The sequence below is a fragment of the Rattus rattus genome, chromosome 6, assembly GCF_011064425.1.
Source record: "Rattus rattus isolate New Zealand chromosome 6, Rrattus_CSIRO_v1, whole genome shotgun sequence".
NCBI classification, from domain to species: domain Eukaryota; kingdom Metazoa; phylum Chordata; class Mammalia; order Rodentia; family Muridae; genus Rattus; species Rattus rattus.
The window spans coordinates 151292203-151315194 of record NC_046159.1 but is presented as its reverse complement, the minus strand read 5'-3'; the positions used below and the strand labels follow the sequence as shown (position 1 = coordinate 151315194).

At 43.6% G+C, this 22992-nt stretch overlaps 1 protein-coding gene across 1 annotated transcript in view; it reads left to right on the top strand.

The window, feature by feature from the left end:
- Reln (reelin) overlaps window positions 1-22992 on the top strand; it is a 425071-nt gene that overhangs the window by 300755 nt on the left and 101324 nt on the right. Inside the window, 5 exon segments of the mRNA XM_032907091.1 lie at window positions 5834-6026; window positions 6763-6875; window positions 13738-13875; window positions 14615-14801; window positions 20505-20710. Of these exon segments, the coding sequence (XP_032762982.1) occupies window positions 5834-6026; window positions 6763-6875; window positions 13738-13875; window positions 14615-14801; window positions 20505-20710 (837 nt within the window).

Genomic DNA, 22992 nt, shown 5'->3' with positions numbered 1-22992 from the left:
GGGTTCTGGTCCAGCTGCTATCAAATTCAACAAACAGTTTGAGACGGAGGTGGGTCACAGTCTTAGACTTTTAAAGTAATGGTAGCTGCTGTGTAGAAAGCGGCTGTCAGAGGGGACAGGAGAAGCGGTGACAGTTCGCCTGGGAGACTAATAGTGCTGTTAGTACTGCATGTGCTGCAGTGGAACTTGGGGTCTGATAATGGCCATGGACAAAGGGGTTCCTGGATCCATTTTGCAGGACATGCTGATAACCAGAACCTGCCTAGGAACAGATATGGTGGCTGTGTCCCAAGATTCAGGTCCTATTAACAGCAGAGGGATTGACGTTTGGAAGCCATTATCTCTCCAAACTGAGATTATCCTAGCTGTCTTCCTTTGTACTAAGAACCTAAAGATGATTTCTACTCAGCTAATTAACCACTGATCAAACCAGCGGGAAGAAACATTTACAGTGGTGGATCAGGTCTGTGTTCTGCCTGGCTTGGTGAAATGGAAATTCGCTGAGTCGATACCATTTCTTTCTAGGCAACACCCCTTAGTAGACCTTGGTCGTCGGGCCGCTCAGGTTCTACAGCCCCCAGCTCTTCTGGCTGCCAGTCACTCGGTCCACTGCTTCGTCAGCAGGTCAAGCTCTTTCCTCCCTCAGTGCCTCGCCATCGGCCAGGTTGGCCCAGTGCCATTTCACCAAGCTTTGTCCAAGTCTGGAGAAAGTCCAAGAGCTGACAAATGGGTATCATCTCTAAAACAGGGCAAGGAAATTGCAAAAGCAAAATATCTATTAAACACGACACAATGCCAACTTCATTAACTGCTAAGCCTAATATTCATAAAATTTTGTGATATTGGAAATAACATTGGAGGACAGACTCCTAAATATGATGAGAAATCACAGCCAAATGTCCACCAAATCACCTGTACCCAAAGAAGATTTAAAGGGGAAATTGCAGAAGCACATCTGAAGATGCTCTGCAAATAGAAGTATTTTATCTAATGTGAGGTACCCATGCGCATTAATACATCTGCCATGGTGTGGGTTGGAGTTGCCATGATGAAAGGTATCAGAATCAATCTTAAAAGACTTCGAATGTCTCTCATCGGTGTTCTCTGAACAGTGCATGTGGCCACACACAGCTAAAGAAAAGAAGACTATTTCAATGCTCTTCCCTGCATTTCCCCTTCTCCTTCATGCCGCACCCTCACCCAGGGTCGTCAGGGTTGTCCACATGACGGTAATGGTAAAGGAGTAAATGTGGATCCATCAAGTTCCTGTCTGTGCAAATTGGCTCTGAGGTCTGTGCCTATAACAGGCTTCTGGGCAGCCAGCAGCGGGAGATGAACTGGAGTCGTGGGCAGAAGTGGAGGAGCTGGAAAAAACAAAGTTTGACCAACTCCGTTCTTCAAAAGAGGCAGGGAAAATGGAGGAGTTGAGAGGGGCCTCTGGCAACTGTTCTCTCTCTCTCTCTCTCTCTCTCTCTCTCTCCTCTCTCTCTCTCTCTTACACACACACACAGAGACAGAGACAGAGAGGGACAGAGACAGAGACAGAGGCAGGTTGGATGATAGTTATGATATACCCATCAGATATCTCTCCCTGGGGACACACACCCAAAAGTGTGTTACCATCTTCTGCAAGAGCTTATTCCAACTGCTGAACGTTTCCTTCAGAATGTGCCATGCGATGTACAAGAAAACCTCACAGACTTGATCAAAGTCTTCCCAACTGTTTTATACCAATGAGTGCCTGTAACTTTTAAAACTGGTTGCTTTTCTTTTTAAAGTGACTGAGATCATCTCCAGGCATCTAGAAGTCGGGTGAATTGCCCACAGGCCCCAGGAGAAATGGGGGAGGTGAGTTAGCGGCAGTGGAACTCTGAACAATTAAGAGAGGCACGAGAGCCACTCCCTTTGGCTCCAGTCAGTCTCCCTCTTATCGGAACATCCTGCACTATCTGCCTGTCAGTCCGCATCACCTGGCTAGAAACAAAGTATCCATTTGAGCACAACCATTGTTCGCACTGCCTGGCAGCCTCTTTCTCTGGAGTCCCACCTCCCATCCTCTGTGTCCTGAAATCTGAACTTATCTAATCCTTTTGGAGGAGGGGGCGATTGCTACATGTTATGCTCCGTTTGTTTACCGAGAGGTCCTTCTCTATAAAAGCTCAGTGACTAGCAGCCAAATAGCTTAAGTGACGTTCTGAGTTGACTGCAGAGCGCATCTAGCTTGGTGTGAGAGTCTATCCCTGAGTTCAGGAACTATGCTGAGAAAAACGAGCTCAGGACTGGAGAAACTGGAGGACAGAAACTTCCTTTACTGCATTTTGTCATTGTGAAGATAGGCAGAGGAAAACAGGTGGCGGGGACAAAACACCTAAAAACAGCCTGGAGCAGGTGCTAAGAACTCATGCATTCCGAAATAGCTTTAATTGCCAACAGAACCCTGAAAACTCAGCTAGACAAACAAGGTGGGGGAGTTAGCCACTTAGAAACCCACAAAGATTTCTCAAACACCCCTCTAATAAATGTGTCACAATGCCTTATGTCAAGAAACCCCAGGTTTGTTTTAATGAAACCAGCTTTTCTGTAAAAATAAGTAACGAGATTCAGAAATACACTGTTCGCGATAACAAGCCCAGTTGAGACAGTGGCTGAGAGGCTGTAGAGATTAACCCAGAAATATTAACAAACCAGGAAATCGTGCGAACGTGCCATCTAGGACAACATGTTTGCCACTTGCTGGTGGACGCAACGTGGCGGAAAAACGCCGTGACGCTTTTGGAACCTTAAACACGCATGAGCTGTAAACTTCTCAAGGAAATGGTGTTGGGAGAGCTGTGTTGATTGGAACAAAGAGAACAGAACCTTCCCATCCCTTACCCTCTGGCCTCCCTAGAAGCCTAGAGACCAGTAACAGAGGTGGCTTGATTTAACAGAGGTACCTTGGTAGGAGATGGGAAACCCACAGGAAGATGAAGACAGAAAGGGCTGCCACCCAGCGTGGACCACAGAGAGGTAGCCATAATGCAGAGCAGAGCTTGTCAGCATTACCAAAGGAAAAGAAGGGTTTTCACAACTCAGATACCAATGATTTGTTCTTGTTCTCTGTTACTCGAAGTCGCAAACAAAAACAGATGCTTCTTAAAAAGCATTTCTTGATTTTGAAACACCCTTTCAAGACATCACAAATAAAGCCAAGGATCCTGATTCCTGATGTATTTTGTCCCCAGAATTCCCTGAAATGCCGATGTGGGCTGTCCTCCATATTTTAGTGCTCCCAACAGGAGCGTCTCGGTTCACTTTTCCCCTTATAAGATGACTTCGGAGTGCATCAGAGAAGCACTTCTGTAAATGGAAGGACTCCGCTCACCAAATTCCCTTCTTCCAAACCCCCAGCTGAATAAGAGCATTAGGAAGGGGAACAGCAGACCCAGTGTGCCTGGCCTTCAGCTAATCTCACGTAACTCAGAAGCAATCAAATGAGCTTGTGCTGTGAACAGCTACTGTTACAGTGCGGCTACCCATGCTTTTCTCCTGTTACTTTGCTTCAGCTTAAGGCATCCGAATAGATATCATTCAGTACTGCGAGGTTAGAAAGGCATTCAGTTCCAGGCTAGAGCAGAAACGAGTGACTGTAGCATAAACAAAGGTAGAAGCTGATTTGCCATTTCTAACAAGCCGTCCTGACATAGACGGCCCAGGCTGGAGAACAGTTAACAAGGCTGCTGGAGGTGCTCTCTGCCTCTCTGCTTCTGCGTCTCAGCAGAAAGGACCCCATCCACAGGGAGGCTGCAGGGTTTCTACTAGATGAGACCCGCCAGGCTAGAGAGGAAGTCTACAGGAGGAGAGGGCAAAAGGATATGAAAGGATATGGCAGCCAAGTCCCTCCATGTCTGAGAGGAGTTGGGAGAGGGGAAACCGTGATCAGAATATATTGTGTGAAAAAAATAGTTTCAGTTTTAAAACCACTTGAAAGCCAGATAAGCAAATCGGCCCTCCACCTCCCTGGGAAGACAGAGTGGTGCACACAGTGTGACCATCACTGAAAGGGGCTCCTCCTCTTGCATCTAATGGGTGAAGACCCAGCAGTGCACATAGTGTGACTATGGTTGAGAGGTGGGGAGAGAAAGGAGACTGGCTTTTTACCTGCATTTGCTGCGTTTGTTCTCTGTGCCTTTCACTGTGCCAGGGTTGCTAAAAATCTTAAACCTGGGTTCGGTCCCCAGCTCCAAAAAAAAGAACCAAAAAAAAAAAAAATCTTAAACCTAACACTTTACACTTTCAGAGTGGCATGTTGTGCCTTGGGACATGTAAAAAAGTCATGGTTTTAGGTCTTCCACATCACAATGTCACTGCATAATGACTGAGAGATCATGGTTTATCAAATGGGTGTAAGAAATTTGATTTCACATTGCAATGGTTCCTTCCATCTTTAAGGTAATCAAAAGCAGGGTTTTGGCGTCCATCAATGCTGGGTTCTCATTGAGACCTCACCATTGACCATTTACCCCCCTTTCCGTGTCTATTAAAAAGAAATAACTGTCCTCACTTCCCAGCATCACTGTAAGCAGGACTCTAGGGAAGAAAATGTAGGCTCGGTCTTAGGACTTGGTTAAGACGCAGCAAAGGATCAGCGCCATTGTTAATCACGAGCGCTCTGTAGCACTGTTTCTTAGCTCCATTGACAAGGCCAGCAGGAGCGAATACGACCTCTACTGAACATTCTAGACATTGAAGCTATTCTGTTCCCTTTCAGCATTCTCCGCTCAGGTGAAAAGTCTTAGTTTAAAAACTGTGAGACAGTACTTATTACTCATTGTTGGAGAAAGTCTGTGTCTGATAACCTTGACTCCAAGTCCATAATGAGCTTCTAGATGAGCATAGTCCACTTCTTAAAGAATGCCTTCCGAGGAAGTGTAGACGTTCTTCTGCGTGCATGCGTTACCAGAGAAGACTGTCGGACGGTGCCAGGCCTGCTTCCGAGTGCAAGACACATTCGCTGGCAGGTAATCTGAGTGCAGTTGGCACTCGTGTGGCCTACAGCGACCCATGTCACTGAAGCGCGAAGGTGTCTATAGTTTAATCCTGGGTAGATTACAAATCCCTTGAGTTCTTTCTTTTTTTTTTTCTTCTAAAAATGATAATGACTTTGTCTTCCTTCAAACAGCTTAACACTGTAGTTACAGGGTACTGATATAACAACCAAAATAATGAATTTGACGAACTTGGGGCACAAAGATTAAAAACATATTACAACATTTTTAATATTGAGTTCGTGAGCATTAAAAATATTTCGTGAAATCTTCCACCGCTACAAACATTCTAGTCTATTGTCTTTATGTAGTATTTTGTGGATAACATTAAAACGTAATGAATATGCTTTAAAATACTCTTATCACCTTCATCAATATTTGCAATGCAGATGGTATTCTACTGGGTACCCATTCTAACGTACCTATGCTTTCCCAATTCTCCCTAGGTAGGCTTTGAGATCACCACCAACTTATAATATCAGTAATCATTTAATATTCACGTTTATATAAAATTGCCTTTGAATTTAGAATTGTTTCATTGAGATAGATTCCAGCTGCCAAGATTAATGAGAGTGATGCATGAGTTCTCAGTTTCAGATACATCTGACAAACTCTATGCATTAGCGTTACTTTAAAGGTCTTCTTTGGTTTAAATTGAATTTCTTAGACTTACTGAAACCTGTTCTACAGCTCAGCTGAGTTTAAACAAGTGAAATGAGACTGTGTGAGCTGAGAACAAGAACTCACTCCATCTTCTCTGACACGGCGCCTGAAGAATTATCCAATTTCCACCTTGCTTCTTTCAGTTTTACGGGAGATTCGAAACTTGCCTCGAGCATGCGCTACGTGGAAACACAGTCCATGCAGATTGGAGCGTCCTATATGATTCAGTTCAGCCTGGTGATGGGGTGTGGCCAGAAGTACACTCCTCACATGGACAACCAGGTGAAGCTGGAGTATTCCACCAACCACGGGCTCACCTGGCACCTTGTACAAGACGTATGTATGGCTTCGCTCAAGCTCGGGATCAATACCATGTCCTGTAGTTGAAAAGAAACAGTATTATATAACCTTGACGCCAAGTTAGAAATCTCACAAAGAGACCACTCCCCAGTAGTATCAGATACCAAATAGAAATTAGAAATAGAAAAAGAGGAACCCAAGACTGGATGCTGTTGGTAGTGTGTTTTGAATATTATTTCTCTAGCGCTCCTCCTCTGAAGACATGTTTCTTCTTCCACCGTGGCATGTTTCCATCTGTTCTTTTCCCATCCATGGGTAGACCATGAGATGTACCATAAGGGATGTGGTACCTCCAGGCCTCAGAAACACACAAAAAGAACTACAATCTAATTTTTGGAATAAATTTATTTTACATAGCACACACATAAACACACACACACACCAATATTCTGACAGCACAGTAAGTGCAAAGATATTATAATGTGTAAGATAAATTTTATAAATGCTCATTGTAATGGATCAAAATTGATCCTCATCCATTTCTGCTGGTGCTGAAAACTGAAAGGTGTTTAATTCTATGATGACATCTCAGCTGTAATTTCTTCCCAAATGTTTTTAGCTTCACAAAGGGAAAGATCGTGAATTTTGTCCCTAGTACCAGAGCTAAAACCATGGCATTGGCTTTCTCGAAGGTCGTGTTCTCTTGCAGTGGGAGGTGAAGCACATGCAGTGGGCAAACGGAAGCTGAGGTTGGCTCCTTCCTCTCTTTCAGGAGTGCCTTCCCAGTATGCCAAGTTGCCAGGAATTTACATCCGCCAGCATTTACCACGCCAGTGAGTTCACGCAGTGGAGAAGAGTGACTGTCATCCTTCCCCAGAAAACATGGTGAGAAACGGTGCCTTAAATGTGGCCTCGCTTCCGTTCTTGCTCTGGGTTAGCACGAGTGTGAGGATAAGGTCTGCAGGCTTCTAAGATCATTTCCTCCCTACCCAGAAGCCCCGGGATGGCTCTTACACCCAGGATTGCAGACAGGGAAGCTAATGAGAAGTGTGAAAATGTGTTTTCCCAGTGTCAGCTGCTTCTGGCCCCGAAATTTTGTTTTCGTGGCAGAGCTACAGTGAGCCCACTTCTTTAAGCTTGACATTCAAAACAAAGCAAGGGGTCTAGATGCAAGGGGTCTAGGAACCCACGGAGTTTGGATTGCAAATTTCTTCTCTCTCACTGCTAGCCCAACTTTTTATACCAAAAGCCTAACGCACAGGTTCTTTTCCCAGTCACAGTTTTTTATTCGTAACAATAGAAATCGTGCCTCAGAGGATGAGGCCAAAGTAAACAAGGAAGAAAGAACAGTTGAGAAGAGGAAAGAAAAAACAGTAGTTTTTTTTTCCCCAGACATTATGTTTTTTTTTTCATCTTAGCCTGTTCAGTCAAAACACTCAACATCTGTACCTTCTTTATTATTAATAATTATTAATCATTGTTGTTATTATTATTCAGTGCTGTGGATAAAATTTTTATTTCTTTATTTTTTCCATTTTTTTTAAATTGGGTATTTCTTATTTACATTTCAAATGTTATTCCCTTTCCAGGTTTCCTGTCCATCAACCTCCTATCCTCTCCCCCTCCCCTTCTATAATGCGGGTCCCCTCCCCATCTACCCCATCTTACCACCACCATCCCGGACAGTCCCCTACACTGGGGGGTCCAACCTTGGCAGGACCAAGGGCTTCCCCTTCCACTGGTGCTCAACAAGGCTGTTCTCTGCTTCATATGCAGTTGGAGCCCTGGGTCAGTCCATGTATAGTCTTTCAGTAGTGGTTTAGTCCCTGGAAGCTCTGGTTGGTTGGCATTGTTGTTCTTATGGGGTTGCAAGCTCCTTCAGCTCTTTCAGTCCTTTCTCTAATTCCTCCAACGGGGGACCCATTCTCAGTTCAGTGTTTTGCTGCTAGCATTCGCCTCTGTATTGGACATGCTCTGGATGTGTCTCTAAGGAGAGGTCTGTATCCGGTTCCTGTCAGGCTGCACTTCTTAGCTTCATCCATCTTATCTAGTTTGGTGGCTGTATATGTATGGGCCACATGTGGGGCAGGCTCTGAATGGCCGTTCCTTCAGTCTCTGCTCTAAACTTTTGTGGATAACATTTAAAGCCTTTCCTCAGCTTGTACAAAGACAAGGCCTGGGACTAGAAACTGGGTCTGAATTCTCAGTAAAGCTCCTCTAGTGATCAGCCAGGCGCATGCTCCTTACCGGTGGAATCCTGTCAATGTATGGACCGTTTTAATTAGTTTATGTTAAAGGTTTCTTATGGTCCTGGAACTCTAGGGCTCTCGGACATGTGGAGAAGAGAAAGTGAACAGGATGAGCACTGTGTTTTTCTGTGACGTCTGCTTCTGGTGCCTCTTTTATGAAGAGAAAATGACTAAACAAATCTTTCTCCATTGATTCACATACAAAAGTTAGATGCCTCACAGAGTCACGACTCCTGTTGACCGAATGCCTGTGCTGTGTGAGAATGGCGCCTTGATCGTTTTTCCAAGGCATCATTTATGTCAGTTGGAAGAAAATGCTTAAAATTTGATTTCCACGAGTTTTTTTTTTAATGTCCCACTGTGAGCCATTTCCAAGATATTCTGCCGATGCTTTGTATAATAAGTTCTTGCTTTCTTTAATATTCTACTCTTTTGTGTCGACTGCTGAGAAAGTAATCAAGATTTTTATTTAATTTCAATGACATTCCAAGCATGTATTTCAATGAAAGATCTGTAAAACAGCACTCAACAATCGAAGCTCTGATCACTCCAAGTGCAAGGTCCTGAGGGCTTTCTGGTCTTCATGGCTGAAAAAAAAAAAAAAACACTGAGTGATTTTATTCATTGGTGTGTGTGGTTCAAGTTCAAAATGGCAGTGCTAAGATAACATTGATAGTGCGTGGAGAGATGTCTTTTTACTCCTAGAAACATTCTGCCCCATCATTGTCTTTGATTTTTATGTGGTGAGTGTTTGGCTGTATGTGTGTCTTTTGTGCCACATGTGTGCCCCGTGCTTTCAGAAGCCAAAGATGGCATTAGGTCCCCTGGATCTGAATTTACTGACGTGGGTGCTGGGAATCAAACCCAGGACCTCTGGAAGAGCAACCCGTGCTCTAACCACTGAGCCATCTCTCCAGCCCTGGGCCAGCATTTTCATTTATTATAGTTTAGGTAGTATCCAAAAAGTATTTTCCTATCAGAAAACAAACCAACCTTTATATATTGTCCGATGGTGTGCTACACTCACTTCTTAGTGAGTCAATCCCTAAACTTAATGAATTAATTAAGTTCATCACTGAACTTATTGTTACTAATAGTCAGGAAAGGTTAACCCTCATCAGTGTTAATTGGACACCTGATGGGGAGTGTAGTGACCTGGACACTCAGGAGAGTGCCTGTCCTATGTTAGATGTCTTCATGGACTGTTAGAAATTACATGGAACTTAAATGTAAAGTGCATCAGGGAATTAAAGAAGGAGCGCACTGTAACACATATGTATATGTATGACAGGAAAACAGAGGAACCTCTTTGGGGCACAAAGGAGCCAAGTAAAAGAAGAAATAGGGAAGGGGAGAGTAGTGGAGGGCAATATGTGCAACAAAAACCTATTTATATATATATATATATATATATATGCATATATATATGCATATATATATATATATATGTTTGTGTGTGTAAATGCCATTTCAGAAACGTTATTTTCTATACCGAGTAAAAAATGAATATATTATTTTCAAATAAAAAAATCATTCTTTAGGCGCATGCACTCTGTAATTCTGCTCTTCCGATTTTCTGTCAGACCTCTTGGAGGAGTGAAAATATTACTTTGGAAAACAAACAGCCTAGTATAGTACTTATTTCAGCATTCCCACTGACTCACAGTTAACCCAAATATTATTGCTACATGAAAAATGTCGCTCTGTTTCTGAGTCCATGATGCGTAAGTCTCCACTCTAAAGACTGAACCTCCAGTCTCCTCAGCATCCCGGGTAATTTTTTTATTATATTTAATTCAAGTCTTTGCAAGCAGCATTCCGATGGGGAAGCAGGCAGATTGTTTTGAACGACGTTATGTCTCTGACCAAATCATTGTTCTGTTTTGATTCCAACACGTATGGAAATATACAGAGAACTTCAAAGCAAGCATGGTCCTCGCATTATCCCAGATAACGTCGTTAGTTTTGGGAAATGCGTTCGATCGGATAGCTGCCGCGTGGATAGCCGCTGGATACACCTGCTCGGCGAAATTACACCGTATAGGAGCTGAGCGTTCGCTACCCAGTGAAAATTAATTTCATTTTTACGAGGGACATTTGCATAAGAACAGGGCCTAATGAGACTCAAACAGCTGTCAGTTGCTGACTTCATAAACAAGTCAACACCTAAATCGGTAGATGAGTCTCAGAATAATTGAGCAAATGTAATTACAGGAACGCTAAAGGTGGAAAACACAATTTAGTCAGCCTTCGTTTACCTTGACTCTTCGGGGTCTAGGAGCACCGAGAAATGAGTGGATGCCACTGTGCTTTGGTCTTGAAGTTCATGAGAGGAAAAGTTGCATTAAGACCCAAGTTTTGTTGCTTTTAGAAATGTATAGTTTGACATTGGTGTTTTAAGTGCAAGTTAATGTTCTATCATGACCTCTTCAGAGAGGCTGGATGGATGGACAGACAGATGGTAGAATAGATTGGCAGACAAAATATCTGTGTGGAGGACAGCCTTGCACAGTGCGGAGTGTGCAAATCAGTGTGATCACACCTCACCTTCTTCATGAAACCCACTGGAGATGCCTCACACGATTAATTTTTTTTCTCACTAAAAATGAATCCAATCAATATCCAAGCTCTTTTTTTTCTGGCTCTTCTCCTAGTTGACATCAATATGTAGAGTACATTTAAGTGAGGTAACTTTGAACTCTCCGTGGTAAATCCCTCTTCAAGAGTTTATGAGCACACGGATCTCTTCCTTGGAATGCGCACGTGTCTCTAAGAACATAAACTGGAAACCTAAGAAAGCCTTCAAAACAATATTTCCATCTGTACTCTAAAGACATCTAACTATGAGAAAAGTAAAGTCCGACTAGAGGAGTCAGATCCTACACATCAATTGTCCGCACCTTTTATTTGAGAAATGAGGCACTAGAAGCCTCTGCCAGCCCCAAGTGCTCATTAAAGATCACAGAGCTGCTGTGCTGCAAAGTTGGGGTCCGGGGAGTCTCACCCTACCTCCTGGTGCATTCTTCAATCTATTGACACCTCTTGTAGCCTGTTTGACTCATCTTTAGGACGCTATTTTGAGCACCTAATTAGTTCTATTTCTGTACAAGCTATTGAGATGAGTGCTGTCCTTATATCCAGAAGACCAGGGCCTGGTCAACTGGGACTCTGAATATGACTCAGATTATAATCAATTTTAGAACAGAGCAGTCTCCTTTCCACGGTGGCATGAGTCATCACATCCCTGAGTTTTGTTTGTCCAATTTTATAAGGCACTATACTTGTCTTAGTCACCGCTCTATTGCTGTGAAGAGACGTCATGACCAAGGCAAGTCTTATCAAAGAAAGCATTTCATTGGGTCTGGCTTACAGTTTCAGAGGGCTAGCCCATTTTCATCATAGTGGGAACATGGTAGCACATAGTCAGCCAGGGTACTAGAGAAGTAGCTGAGAGTTCTACATCCTGATCTGCAAGCAGCAGGAAGAGAGAGGCTCTGGGCCAGGTGTGAGCTTTTGAAACCTTAAAGTGCACACCCAATGGCACACTTCCTCTAACAAAGTCACATCTATTATTCCTTATCAAGTAGTGCCACTGCTGGTAACCAAGCATTGGAATATTTGGGCCTCCAAGGCCATTCTTATTCAAGCCACCACAGTACTCTAGTGAGCTATTTTTTTGAAGGCTTCTCCAAAAGGCAGTTGGTAACAGTACCATGAAAACCAAGTGGCTGTTAAGTTACGAGCATAAGCCACTACCACAGAGATCTCTGTCTTGTTTCCATGGTAGGTACTGATATGCAAATAAACCCATCTACTTGGACGGTCCGTGAACCCTGGAATCTCCTGCTACAAATAAAATCACCGACTATTATCAACAGATCATTGACGGAATAAACAAACAAAAGCTTGGTCTGAATTGTAACAGTCTGATGTGCACAATGGTGTGCTCAGTATGTGTAATTGGTGCAGGTTCTTACACACCATTCAAAGACAGATGGAGTGCATCTGTGCGTGTGCTCGGAGGTGCTGGGATTAACAAAGATAAGCACACACAAAGATTCTGCAAACTTTATGTTATTTTGTTGTGTTGTTGTGTTGTTATATTGTTCTGTTGTTATACTGCTATTGTTACATTGTTGTGTTGTGTTGTTATATTGCTTTTGTGTTGTTATGTTGTGTTACAATATTGTTATGTTGTTATATTGCTGTTGTGTTGTACTATGTTATATTGTTGAGTTGCTATATTGTGTTGTTATATTACTGTTGTGTTGCTATTGTTATGTTGTATTATGTTGTGTTGTTACATTGTTGTGTTGTTATATTGTTATTGTTTTATTGATGTGTTGTTGTGTTGTTATATTGTGTTGTTATATTGTTATTGTTGTGTTGATGTATTGTGTTGTTGTATTGTTATATTGTTGTGTTGTTATATTGTTATTGTTGTGTTGTATTGTGTTGTGTTGTGTTATATTGTTATCGTTGTGTTGATGTATTGTGTTGTTGTATTGTTATATTGTTGTGTTGTTGTATTGCTGTTGTGTTGTATTGTGTTGTGTTGTTATATTGCTGTTGTTGTGTTGCTATATTGTTGTGTTGTTACAGTGCTATTGTTATGTTGTGTTATATTGTTGGTGTTGTGTTGCTATTGTTGTTATTTTTTTGGATTGTGTTGGATTGTTGTTATATTGCTGTGTTATGTTGTGTTGTTATTGTTGCTATGTTGTGGTGGTGGTGATGATGGTGGTATTTTAGCACTTTGACCAAAAGAAATGTACCATGGATCTCTGGAAAATCCTATGCATGAAGATTTCTCTGTAAATTTTTTTAAATGTTTTCAAGCAGTCACTGACTTTAAGCCTGTTTTTATATGACCCCAGGAGGATCTCTAGACTCTGTCCTCAATGACCTGAGGCCCCGAGGGCTTGTGCTCACATGTCCGATAGTTAAGGTCAGCTGGCCCATGAAACCCAAGCGAGTGTGTGTTTCAGGAATGAGCTGTCCTCACGTGCAGATGATGTCCTTTCCAATGTGTCTTCTCTACACCAAAACTGCATGCCAAGGGTTTGCTTTATGTTCTGAACCAAATGAAAGTCTTCCAATGGTGGCTGGCGTGATTGTTTTGAGAAATTCTACTACTCTAAGTGAAATATTTTGTATTCTCATCTGTGAAAATCACGCTTTGTTGTGTTGTTGCATAGGTAGCTTTTACTTTTGAATGTTCTTTATTTCTAGAATCGAATTTTTGAGTAATGGTAGAAAGTCTGGCCTTCTACTTTTCTTTAAAATGCTGCAACTAAATTAAAATTACAGTATAATGTGGGCAGGTCCTTTTTCAACTTTCTTTCATGATAGAATTGCTGAACTGCAAAATAATTGGTGAAAATTAAGTCAAAAACAAATGCTGGGAACCCAAACAGACATCTGGGGAGTTTGCTGTCAGAAGGTGTTCTTGGTGACGAACACTGTAGTTCATCTGGTACTGCCTGCTTTGTCTCTAGGTCCGGGGCCACCCGCTTCCGTTGGAGTCAGAGCTATTACACAGCCCAGGATGAGTGGGCTTTAGACGACATTTACATTGGGCAGCAATGCCCCAACATGTGCAGTGGGCATGGCTCATGTGACCACGGCGTGTGCAGGTATGTGCTCCTGAGAGTGGGACCCACTCCTGTGTCTCAGGGTTTGTCTGTGGCTTCATCCCAGCAGTTCTTTTCCCAGTCCGCGCAAAGACTCAAGCATAACAAAATAGCCAAAAGCAAGCGGTCTCCCTTCTGCTCTTATTCCGCACGTAAAACACGCTGCTACACTAACGTGAAGCCACATATTCTGAACCTTTACCTCCAAACTCAAGACGAGGCCTGCTGGGTTATTATGGAAGTCCTGCTGGAAGTTCCCATCCCCCACCCCACCACAATCCTCTTCAGTAAGACAAACACTGTAGCACTCTCCCCCGCACCACTCATGTCTGTGTGCACAGGGAGAAAGTGATTACACTTGAGTCCTTAAAGGCCCCAAATATACGTCATTTAATCAGAAAGGACTGAAGTATCACCAGCGTGACATGTTAGTTGAATAAATGAACCAACGTTTTTGATATTTTTAAAGCGATGGGAAATTCCCCCATCTCTTACACAACCATAAGCCGTGTGTCTTTCCCCATTACTTCTTTATCTTGGATTCCACAGTTTTAACATAATACGTACAACTAAAGACTCTACCCGCTCTGAGGAATATAAAAGTACAGGAGATGGTGCCACATCACACACACAGTAACGCTACAGAAAAATCTAGCATAAGGATGAGACCTGGGGCAACACAACTAAGTAGGGAAGCCATCACTGTGGTGCAGACGACTTGCTTATTGTGCACTCTTCACAGGTGTGACCAGGGATACCAGGGCACTGAATGCCACCCAGAAGCCGCACTTCCTTCCACGATTATGTCAGATTTTGAGAACCCGAGCAGTTGGGACTCAGACTGGCAAGAAGTTATTGGGGGAGAAGTTGTAAAACCTGAGCAAGGCTGTGGGGTCGTGTCTTCCGGGTCTTCTCTGTACTTCAGCAAGGTATGGCTGCGCCATCGGGTAGTGACCGATTTAACGTGAGACTTGTTCGCAGGCATCCCCATCTCCACAGGTACAAACAAAAGCGATTTCACTATTCCTCGCGCCCCTTGCTTTTGACGGGACGTAGCCACGTGCCTGTCCCTTTGGGACATTTGGGGAACTTTTGTTGTATTATCGGTTTCAGTTACTTTGAATCTAGGTTAAGTCGGTTTCAAGTTCCCACTACTCCTTCTCTGTGCAGTGCCGGAGACTGATCTGACAGGCTCTGACATGGGAGGCAAGCGTCTACCACGGAGTGACCTCCCAGGTCCCCTCACCTGCTATGGTACTTGACTTAAATCCCATTGCTTTCCCATACCACAGTGCTCTGCAGGCTTGTCTTAAGCATCCTTGACTGGAGCAGGTCCGTCATCTGTCCGCACTCTGCCACCTTTGTAGAGTATGTGAGAGAGCAGACCCAGGGCGAGAGATGAACAGGAACAGTGACCAAAGAGCCCAGGGGTTAGGGCTGCCACTGTACATGTGTAATCCCGTCTGAATCTACCACTTCCTAGCTCTACGACTGCAGGCACGTTAATCATCTTTTTACTTAGCCTCCGCATCCATAAAGTGGAGACAATAAGAGAGTCTGCTTCATTAGCGTTCTAATGTAGATTTTATGTAGACGAGTCTATGAGTTTGTGTTTGTTGACTTTGTCATTCTGTAAGTCTCAGGAAGTTGGTTGGAGAGAGTAAGAAGGGTGCTGGGAAGGCATTGCATACCAAGCTATTCCCAGGGGCTGGAGCAGCCGTCTGTGCTGCGCAAACCTCTCAGAGGCTGTTCTGTCTCAGTTCGGCAACTGCGGGTAGGCTCTAGCGCACGCGGCTTCCAACTTGTTCTTGAAACGTTCAGCTCTCCTAATTGGAGTACCCAACTAGGCATACAAGTTGGTAAATACCGACAAGGGACCCAGATGCCAGGCAGGATTGCAAAGCCTAATTCTCTTCAAATACCCCCTGTCCAATCCACACTGATTTGCTGAGGCCGAGTGGAGCCTCTTTCCTCCCTCCCGTGCCACAGTGCACGCAGACCATTCTTTTCCACTCTGCCCTGGTTCATCCTCTGTGTCAACGTAAAGCACATGGGACAGGCCGAGTGGCATGGCTAACCCTAATTATTGGCAGCCATCTTTAGGATGTGACGCGCCTAATACCAGTCCTTTATAGAAAGGATTGCAGTCACCGTTTCTGGGACAATTAGAAATATCTCACTTTATTTACAGCCTACAGCAAGTAAACAGGTGTGAATGCTACACCACGGGGCTGATACTTTGCAGGACTCGTTTTGGCAGAAATCCAAGCCAAGTTAATTCCCGCAAGTGCAAAAATAGGTTCAGGTTTTGTTTTGATGCAGGTGTAAAACAAAGAATCTGCAAGAAACGAGACAGGGAAGCATAGAAATCAGGGTGGATCCATCTCCCGGCCGTTGGCATCGAAAATTCTCTCATCACCGTCTTTGAGATAACAGTCGATGAGTGGCCAATATCCAGTGGACGGGTGGATCTGCAGAATGGGAGGGTATGCTCACTGTCTTAAAATAAGATTTAAAATACAGATCTTTCACTGGTAAAAGTCTGTGCGTATGCACACATGGAGATTTTAAGTGTAAAGCTGTCTTGGGTTACAGAGCAGGATTTCTTCAACTCGATTCAGAGTCGTCTCTTGAAGTCAGGCTGAGTGTACTGCAGTCCAGGGCTCGGGTGCTGGTTCCCTCGGAGAGTTGATTCAGTGTGGTTCAGTATTCTTGTCTGAAAGTGGGAAGTTGGGGGTAACAAGTCAGTGCAGAAGAAGAACAAAGAGACGCCTCGGTTATGATACGCATTTGTCGTCACTGCTACCTTCTAACGAGAGTAAATTGTAAATTAGTGCCTCGGGATTTCCCCACATACATGTCTTTCTTTTAAAAAAAATCATCATTTCAAAAGTGAAAAGTTTTCCCTTCATCTCTCAATGCAGCCTTCCCCTCTGGACTTCTGTAAAAATATCTCAACCCCTCCCTTTTTCTTTTCCCTTTTCTCTCTAGTAGCATCTGTTTAGAATTCTAGGTGGAAAAAAATATATCCTACACCAGAAGAGTAGAAAACTGGGTGCATGCAATCAAAACAAGGAAAGCTTAGGTGGGTTCGGAGACAGCTAGTTTGAACCCAGAGATCATTTTCCTATTCGTATGTCAGACCGACCGTCACCGCAAGAGTGGGACTGTCGCCACATTTCTCTAGAGAGCGTCTCCAGAAGGCTCCTGGGTGAAGCAGGAGGATGGGTATAGAGAACTCTGGCTGCAGTAGGCAGCTGTGTGCTCAGTAACCTGGCAGAGATAGGAAAGAAGTAGCCAGGCATTCCCCTCTACATAGCATTTGAAGCGATGAACGGGCAACAAAGGAAGAAGTCATGAGCCCAACACCCTAAGTTAAGGCACCTAAAACCCTCTGCCCTCTCCCGAGTTGGCCACGAGTGTCCGGAGTACTCTGTGGCCCTCCTTCCCGCCTGCATCGCTTGCGTTGGTTTTGTGCTCCTGCCTTTGCTCTGGCTCTCTGCCCTGCCTTCTACCGTCCCTGAATTCACAGAGGCCTGGCCACATCCCACTAAACAGTTGCTGTTCCCAGGCAGCTCCTAGGAGCTGGGCCTAACTACCTGAGTCACTGTGTTTCTGAAATTGCTCTCTGATTGGATGTTTACCCTTCTTGCTCCCAGGCCGATCGCAGTCTCATCAGCCGGGCTAATCTCTAGATAAAGTGATCAGCTCCAAAATGCCCATCACGATCTAGGCATTTCCATCTCAATACATATTCAAAAGACTAGGCATGTCTAGAGTTATGAAATGCCCGCATGACCGAGGGGAATCCTACAAGTAATGAGAGTAGCCCCTGCAGCAACTATCAGCCTTGTCTCTGACAATGAGGCGGTGACTTCCCTTCATGTGTTTTGTGTAGAACAGTTATTAAAGAGTTAATTTAACTAAAAACGAGAAAGTCTAAAGAAATTATTACTTTCGGGTAAATATAATAGAAATTTTTGACACTGGTGGCATTTTGGATAAAGAAAACTAGTAAGGTGCACAGGGTGAGTCCTCAGAGATTCTTAGAGGTTTTGTTACCACTCTGTTAGCTGCTACCTGAGAAGATTTGATTGTTTTAGCTGAACCCTTCAAATAAGAAGCCATGTAACCTCAAATTTGTTTTTCTTCTACATACCGTTCCTCCTGTACAGACCCCGAGGTCCGAAAGTACTAGGATGTCTGAGGTGTTTCCCACAGTGTGGGGAAGAGTCCGTCCACACTCATTTAACCTGTTGCTCCAACACATGTATACTGACACACATGATGTGCATGTGTGTACACATATGTGCACAAATCCATACATCCCATCAAAGTTATTATGCCGTATTCTAAATTATGGCAACATTTTATCATGAGCCTTTTTTTCCTTCGAGTCAATGTTCAACATTCCAGGTCACTAAAGAAAAGAAATGATGTGTGCTATTTCTCCATGAAAAAAAAAACCACTCTCGTGCCAAACTAAGCATTTGTGTAACACTTCCCACCGTCTCCAAAAGCCCTAAAAAAGCAGTTTTTCAAATCCCTATAGACTAACCCTGTCACCCGGAAGAACAAGCCTGCTCCGTAGGCTCACAATAGACCCTCATTCCAAACAGCTAATTGTGATAATTGGATTTGTATAATTCTCACCTCAGAGCCTTCTCCTTCTGGCTCATTTCCACATGCTGGGCTTCTCATAGACGCTTGCAAGATTGAAATGAACCTGCTAACTCTTGGAGTTTTTTTTTTTAACAAACATCGCTCTGCCTATGGTGGTCCTGGGGTATGAAAAAGCTAGGTGTTTCCTATTTACCATATTTCTTTCAAACGAACAGTTTAAAACAACCCAGAGCACAAATTCATTAGAAATTAAAGGGTTAAAGAATGAGCCCTGCCTCAGAGTCACCTTCAGTCGTCACTTGCAGGCACCCTGGCTTCTTTTGGACTTTTAATTGGCTTTAGAGCTCTTGCTAGCATAATTGCTCCACAGATCACCCTGTGACTTCCAGTGACAGGAAAAGTCTCCCTCAGCGAACCCGGGAAATGAAACTAGGGCTCAGTGTAACTGCGAGGGGCTCACTCTGATCTGCATGTATCACCTCCATCTTCCTTCCCGACTTCTGGTCGAACTCCCAGGTGCCATCCAAAACCAGAGAAGTCCTTGGGTTAACTTCGGTAGAGCCCAGCTAGTGAGAGAATCCCACAGTGCATCCTCTTGCCCCACCACAGCTTGAAGCCGTTACACAGAACTGGAGGGACATCTTGTCAACCAGTGTCAGACCCCTCACAGCAGCAGGCTGGCATACAGGGACACAGAAGCAAGAGAAGGAAGTCGGCTTCTGGGCTTCAGGAAATGTCTAACACCTTAGGACAGAAGAGACTGTTAGATGATTTCAAAGCTCACTTAAGCTGTACTTCACACCATCTTATCTGAGAGTGAACAAGGCAGGCAGAGAGGCTCCAAGACTTCCTTTTTGCCAAGAGGCTTCTGTCTTGCCCTCTTCCCTTTGACTTGCTCTGGAGAGAAGGGCTCTGAGCAGGTCTCTGGGGAAATGTACCTTCAAGAGTGCAAACAGCATTCCAGACAACTTACATACGTATCCCATGTCGTTTAATCCAATTGCCACACATGTTGAGGAAGGTATGAGTACCCATTTTACCTTTGAAGAAAATGAAAGCTCAGGAAGCCAACAGAGCTCATGCACAGGATGAATAAAGGCCCGAGAGTCAAGCCCAACCCATCCGATGGTCAGTTCTGTCAGAAATCCTTGCCCTTGAAGCACAAGGATTGAGTTCAATCCCCAGGTCCCACATTAAAAAATAAAACTAAACAAAAAACAAATAAACAAAAAAACATTACCCAGTCATATTGGCGCGCCTTTCATCCCAGCACTCAGGAGGCAGAGGCAGGTGGATCTCTGTGAGTCTGAGGCCACCCTGGTCTACAGAGTGAGCTCCAGGCAAACCAAGTCTGCACAGTGAGACTCTATCTCAAAATGTATGGTAATAAAATAAATGATAAAATAAATTAATTAAAATAAGAGCAGGTTAGGCGATATACGCTTGCTCTCAGCACTGGGGCGGGGAATGATACAGGTAATCCCCAGAGCTCACTGGCCAACCAGTCTAGATGGCACGTTCAAATCCCAAAAGAGACCATGTCTAAAACTAAACAAACACCAATGTTGCCCAGGGGATGGCCGCCAGGGCTGTCTTCCGGTCTTCACATTCATAAGCACACATGTGCACCTAAACAAGCACACATGCACTGAGTCAGTGGTCCTGCTTCTCCATTACTCTGACATTAGATGACTTAGGAAGCCAGGATTGCAAATAGTTTGAGCAAACCTAGTTTTACCCTATATTTTTAGAAATCCGAGTTGTTCTTTGGTACAATAGGAAATTCTCAAGTCTCGCAGCTGAGTCTGGGTGTCAGTGATGAGGCGAGAGCATTCAGGAATGGGAGCCACAGGCACAGCAGAGACCACAGGAGAGCAGATTTACTCTTCTCCGTATTAACGGGCACCAGAATTGTCCTCTGTAGTACAGGGCACTCATGTGGACTTGAAGCCAAGCTATAAAGTACCAAGCTTCCCAGTAGCTGACTGGTGCTTCTGTCCTTCGGACAGGCCGGGAAGAGGCAGCTGGTGAGCTGGGATCTGGACACGTCCTGGGTGGACTTCGTGCAGTTCTACATCCAGATAGGCGGAGAGAGTACCTCGTGCAACAAACCTGACAGCCGAGAGGAGGGCGTCCTCCTCCAGTACAGCAACAATGGCGGCATCCAGTGGCACCTGCTGGCAGAGATGTACTTCTCAGACTTCGGCAAGCCCAGGTAAGCTCCCACCCGGCGGGCCTTCAGTGTGTTCCAGTGGCTATAGACGTTGAATTGTTATTGAAGTGTATCCAGATCGGTGGCCATTCCAAAAAGTCATAAAGCCTTAGCAGGAAAGCCAAGTCTAGAAGTTTTTCATCTAAGCCATTAAACAAAAACCGCTTTGGATTCATACTTAATTCTTTAGAGATGTTAGTTGGCTATGGTAACACAAGTTATCAAAGCACTTCTGAAGCTAAGGCAGGAGGATCTCCTGAGTTCCAAACAGTCAAAGCTACTGTAAGATCTTGTCTCAAGAAGGAAAAAAAAACTTTTTAAAACTGTTCTTAGAGATTTGGGGAAATTTTTGACTCCAAGAAAATCACTAACCATTGATAGGCAAAGACGCTCGAGGGTACAGCAAAGCGAGCCTGCTCTGCCTCTGAGGATTTTGCTTTTGTTCTGTGGCATACACAGTACAGTTATGCAAGATGAATTTTTTTGAGGGGTCAGGGGTCGGCATTTTCACACAACAATACCCAGGCGTGATCCTAGGTGGTATGTGACTATAGTGTTTGGATTTTCTGAAGCTTTTCATATAACCTATCCAAACTTTTATTCTGACAACTAGATAGTATATGGACTGAAACAGCAAAGGCAAAAGCTATTCACGAGTTCAGGACAATAATTCACATTTCATGGCAATGCCTATACCGGCCAACTGGCCCATTGTGTATATTTAAACTTGGTTCCTTTGTGACTATGTAGTATTTGAAATCCTGTTTAATCTTTATAATTTATATGAACATGACTTAAAACTACTCAAGAGAACCATTTTTAGGGTACACATTTTTGTAATATCTTATTTCTAAATTAATGTAGAGATAAAATTATTTTTACATATTATCCACCAATCAGTATTAATTTATGTTAATGTCCTGTTTTATACATTATAACTAAGCCTCGTGTTGAAAAATATTGAAGAAAATGCATATTTAATTTTCACAAATCAAATGTATTTTGCTGCCTAAAGTTTTACGTATTTTTTAGATTGGGAGTTTATAAGTTTGCTGTTTTAAAAAATTGATCCTCTTAAAAGTGACAACTTTCTATAGAGTTCTATTCCAAATATTGTTTTAGCCAGTGTTCTCTGAGGAGACACCATGACCATGGTAACTCTTATTTTTTTTCCTGGAGCTGGGGAACAATCTTATTTTTAAAAACAGCATTTAATTGGGGCTTTCTCACAGTTTCAGTGGTTTAGACCATCATCCTCATGGCAGGCAGCCAGCAGACGTGGGAGCTGAGAGTTCTACACCCCAATCCCCGGGCAGCAGGAAAAGAGAGAGACTCTGAGCTTGGCAGGGCTTCTGAAACCTCAAAGCTCACACTTCTTCCAACAAGGCCACACCTACTAATCCTTTCTGACGGTTTCCACTCCCTACTGACCAAGCGTTCCAATCTACTCGAACCACCACAAATACTATGCAAAATCTTTAATTTACTCAAGCACAGTGACATATACCTATAAAAACTAGTATTGGGAAGGCTAAGGCAAGAGGATCATGAGTTGGAACACAGCCTCTATAGAGTAAGTTTCAGGAGGACCTGTAAAACAATAGTAAAATAAATAGAAAAGAATAAATTGCAGAGGACTAGGTGGATCCTCAGGACCCACAAGAAAAGCCAGACCTAATTCTGATGCTCATGCAGCCAGTGATAGCCAGATAGAAAATGGGGGCCCTAGAGTTCACTGGCCAGGTATCCTGTGCCACTTAGCAATGTTCCAAGCCATTGAAAGACTGTCTCAGGGGTTGGGGATTTAGCTCAGTGGTAGAGCACTTGCCTAGCAAGCACAAGGCCCTGGGTTCGGTCCCCAGCTCCGAAAAAAAGAAAAAAAAAAAAGAAAGAAAGAAAGACTGTCTCAGACAAAAGATGCAAAGTACCCAGAACCACACCTAAAGTTGTTCTCTGTCCTCCACATGCACACATACACATGCATACATGCTCAATGTATACACATGCCAATTGCATAAACACACCAATGTGCAGAGACACACACGTACACACACATGTATACACACACCAATGCACAGAGACACACATGTACACAGATACCAATGCACAGAGACACATATGCATGCACAAACAAAAATTAAATTAAAATAGTTCATTGTGGTAATTTTTATGGAAGGCTAAAGAATTTGACCAGATTCAGACTTCAGATGACACTGAACCAATGGAGAAACTCTGAGCAGGAATGTATGAGAAAAGACTATCATGGCAACAAATGACTAAGCAGT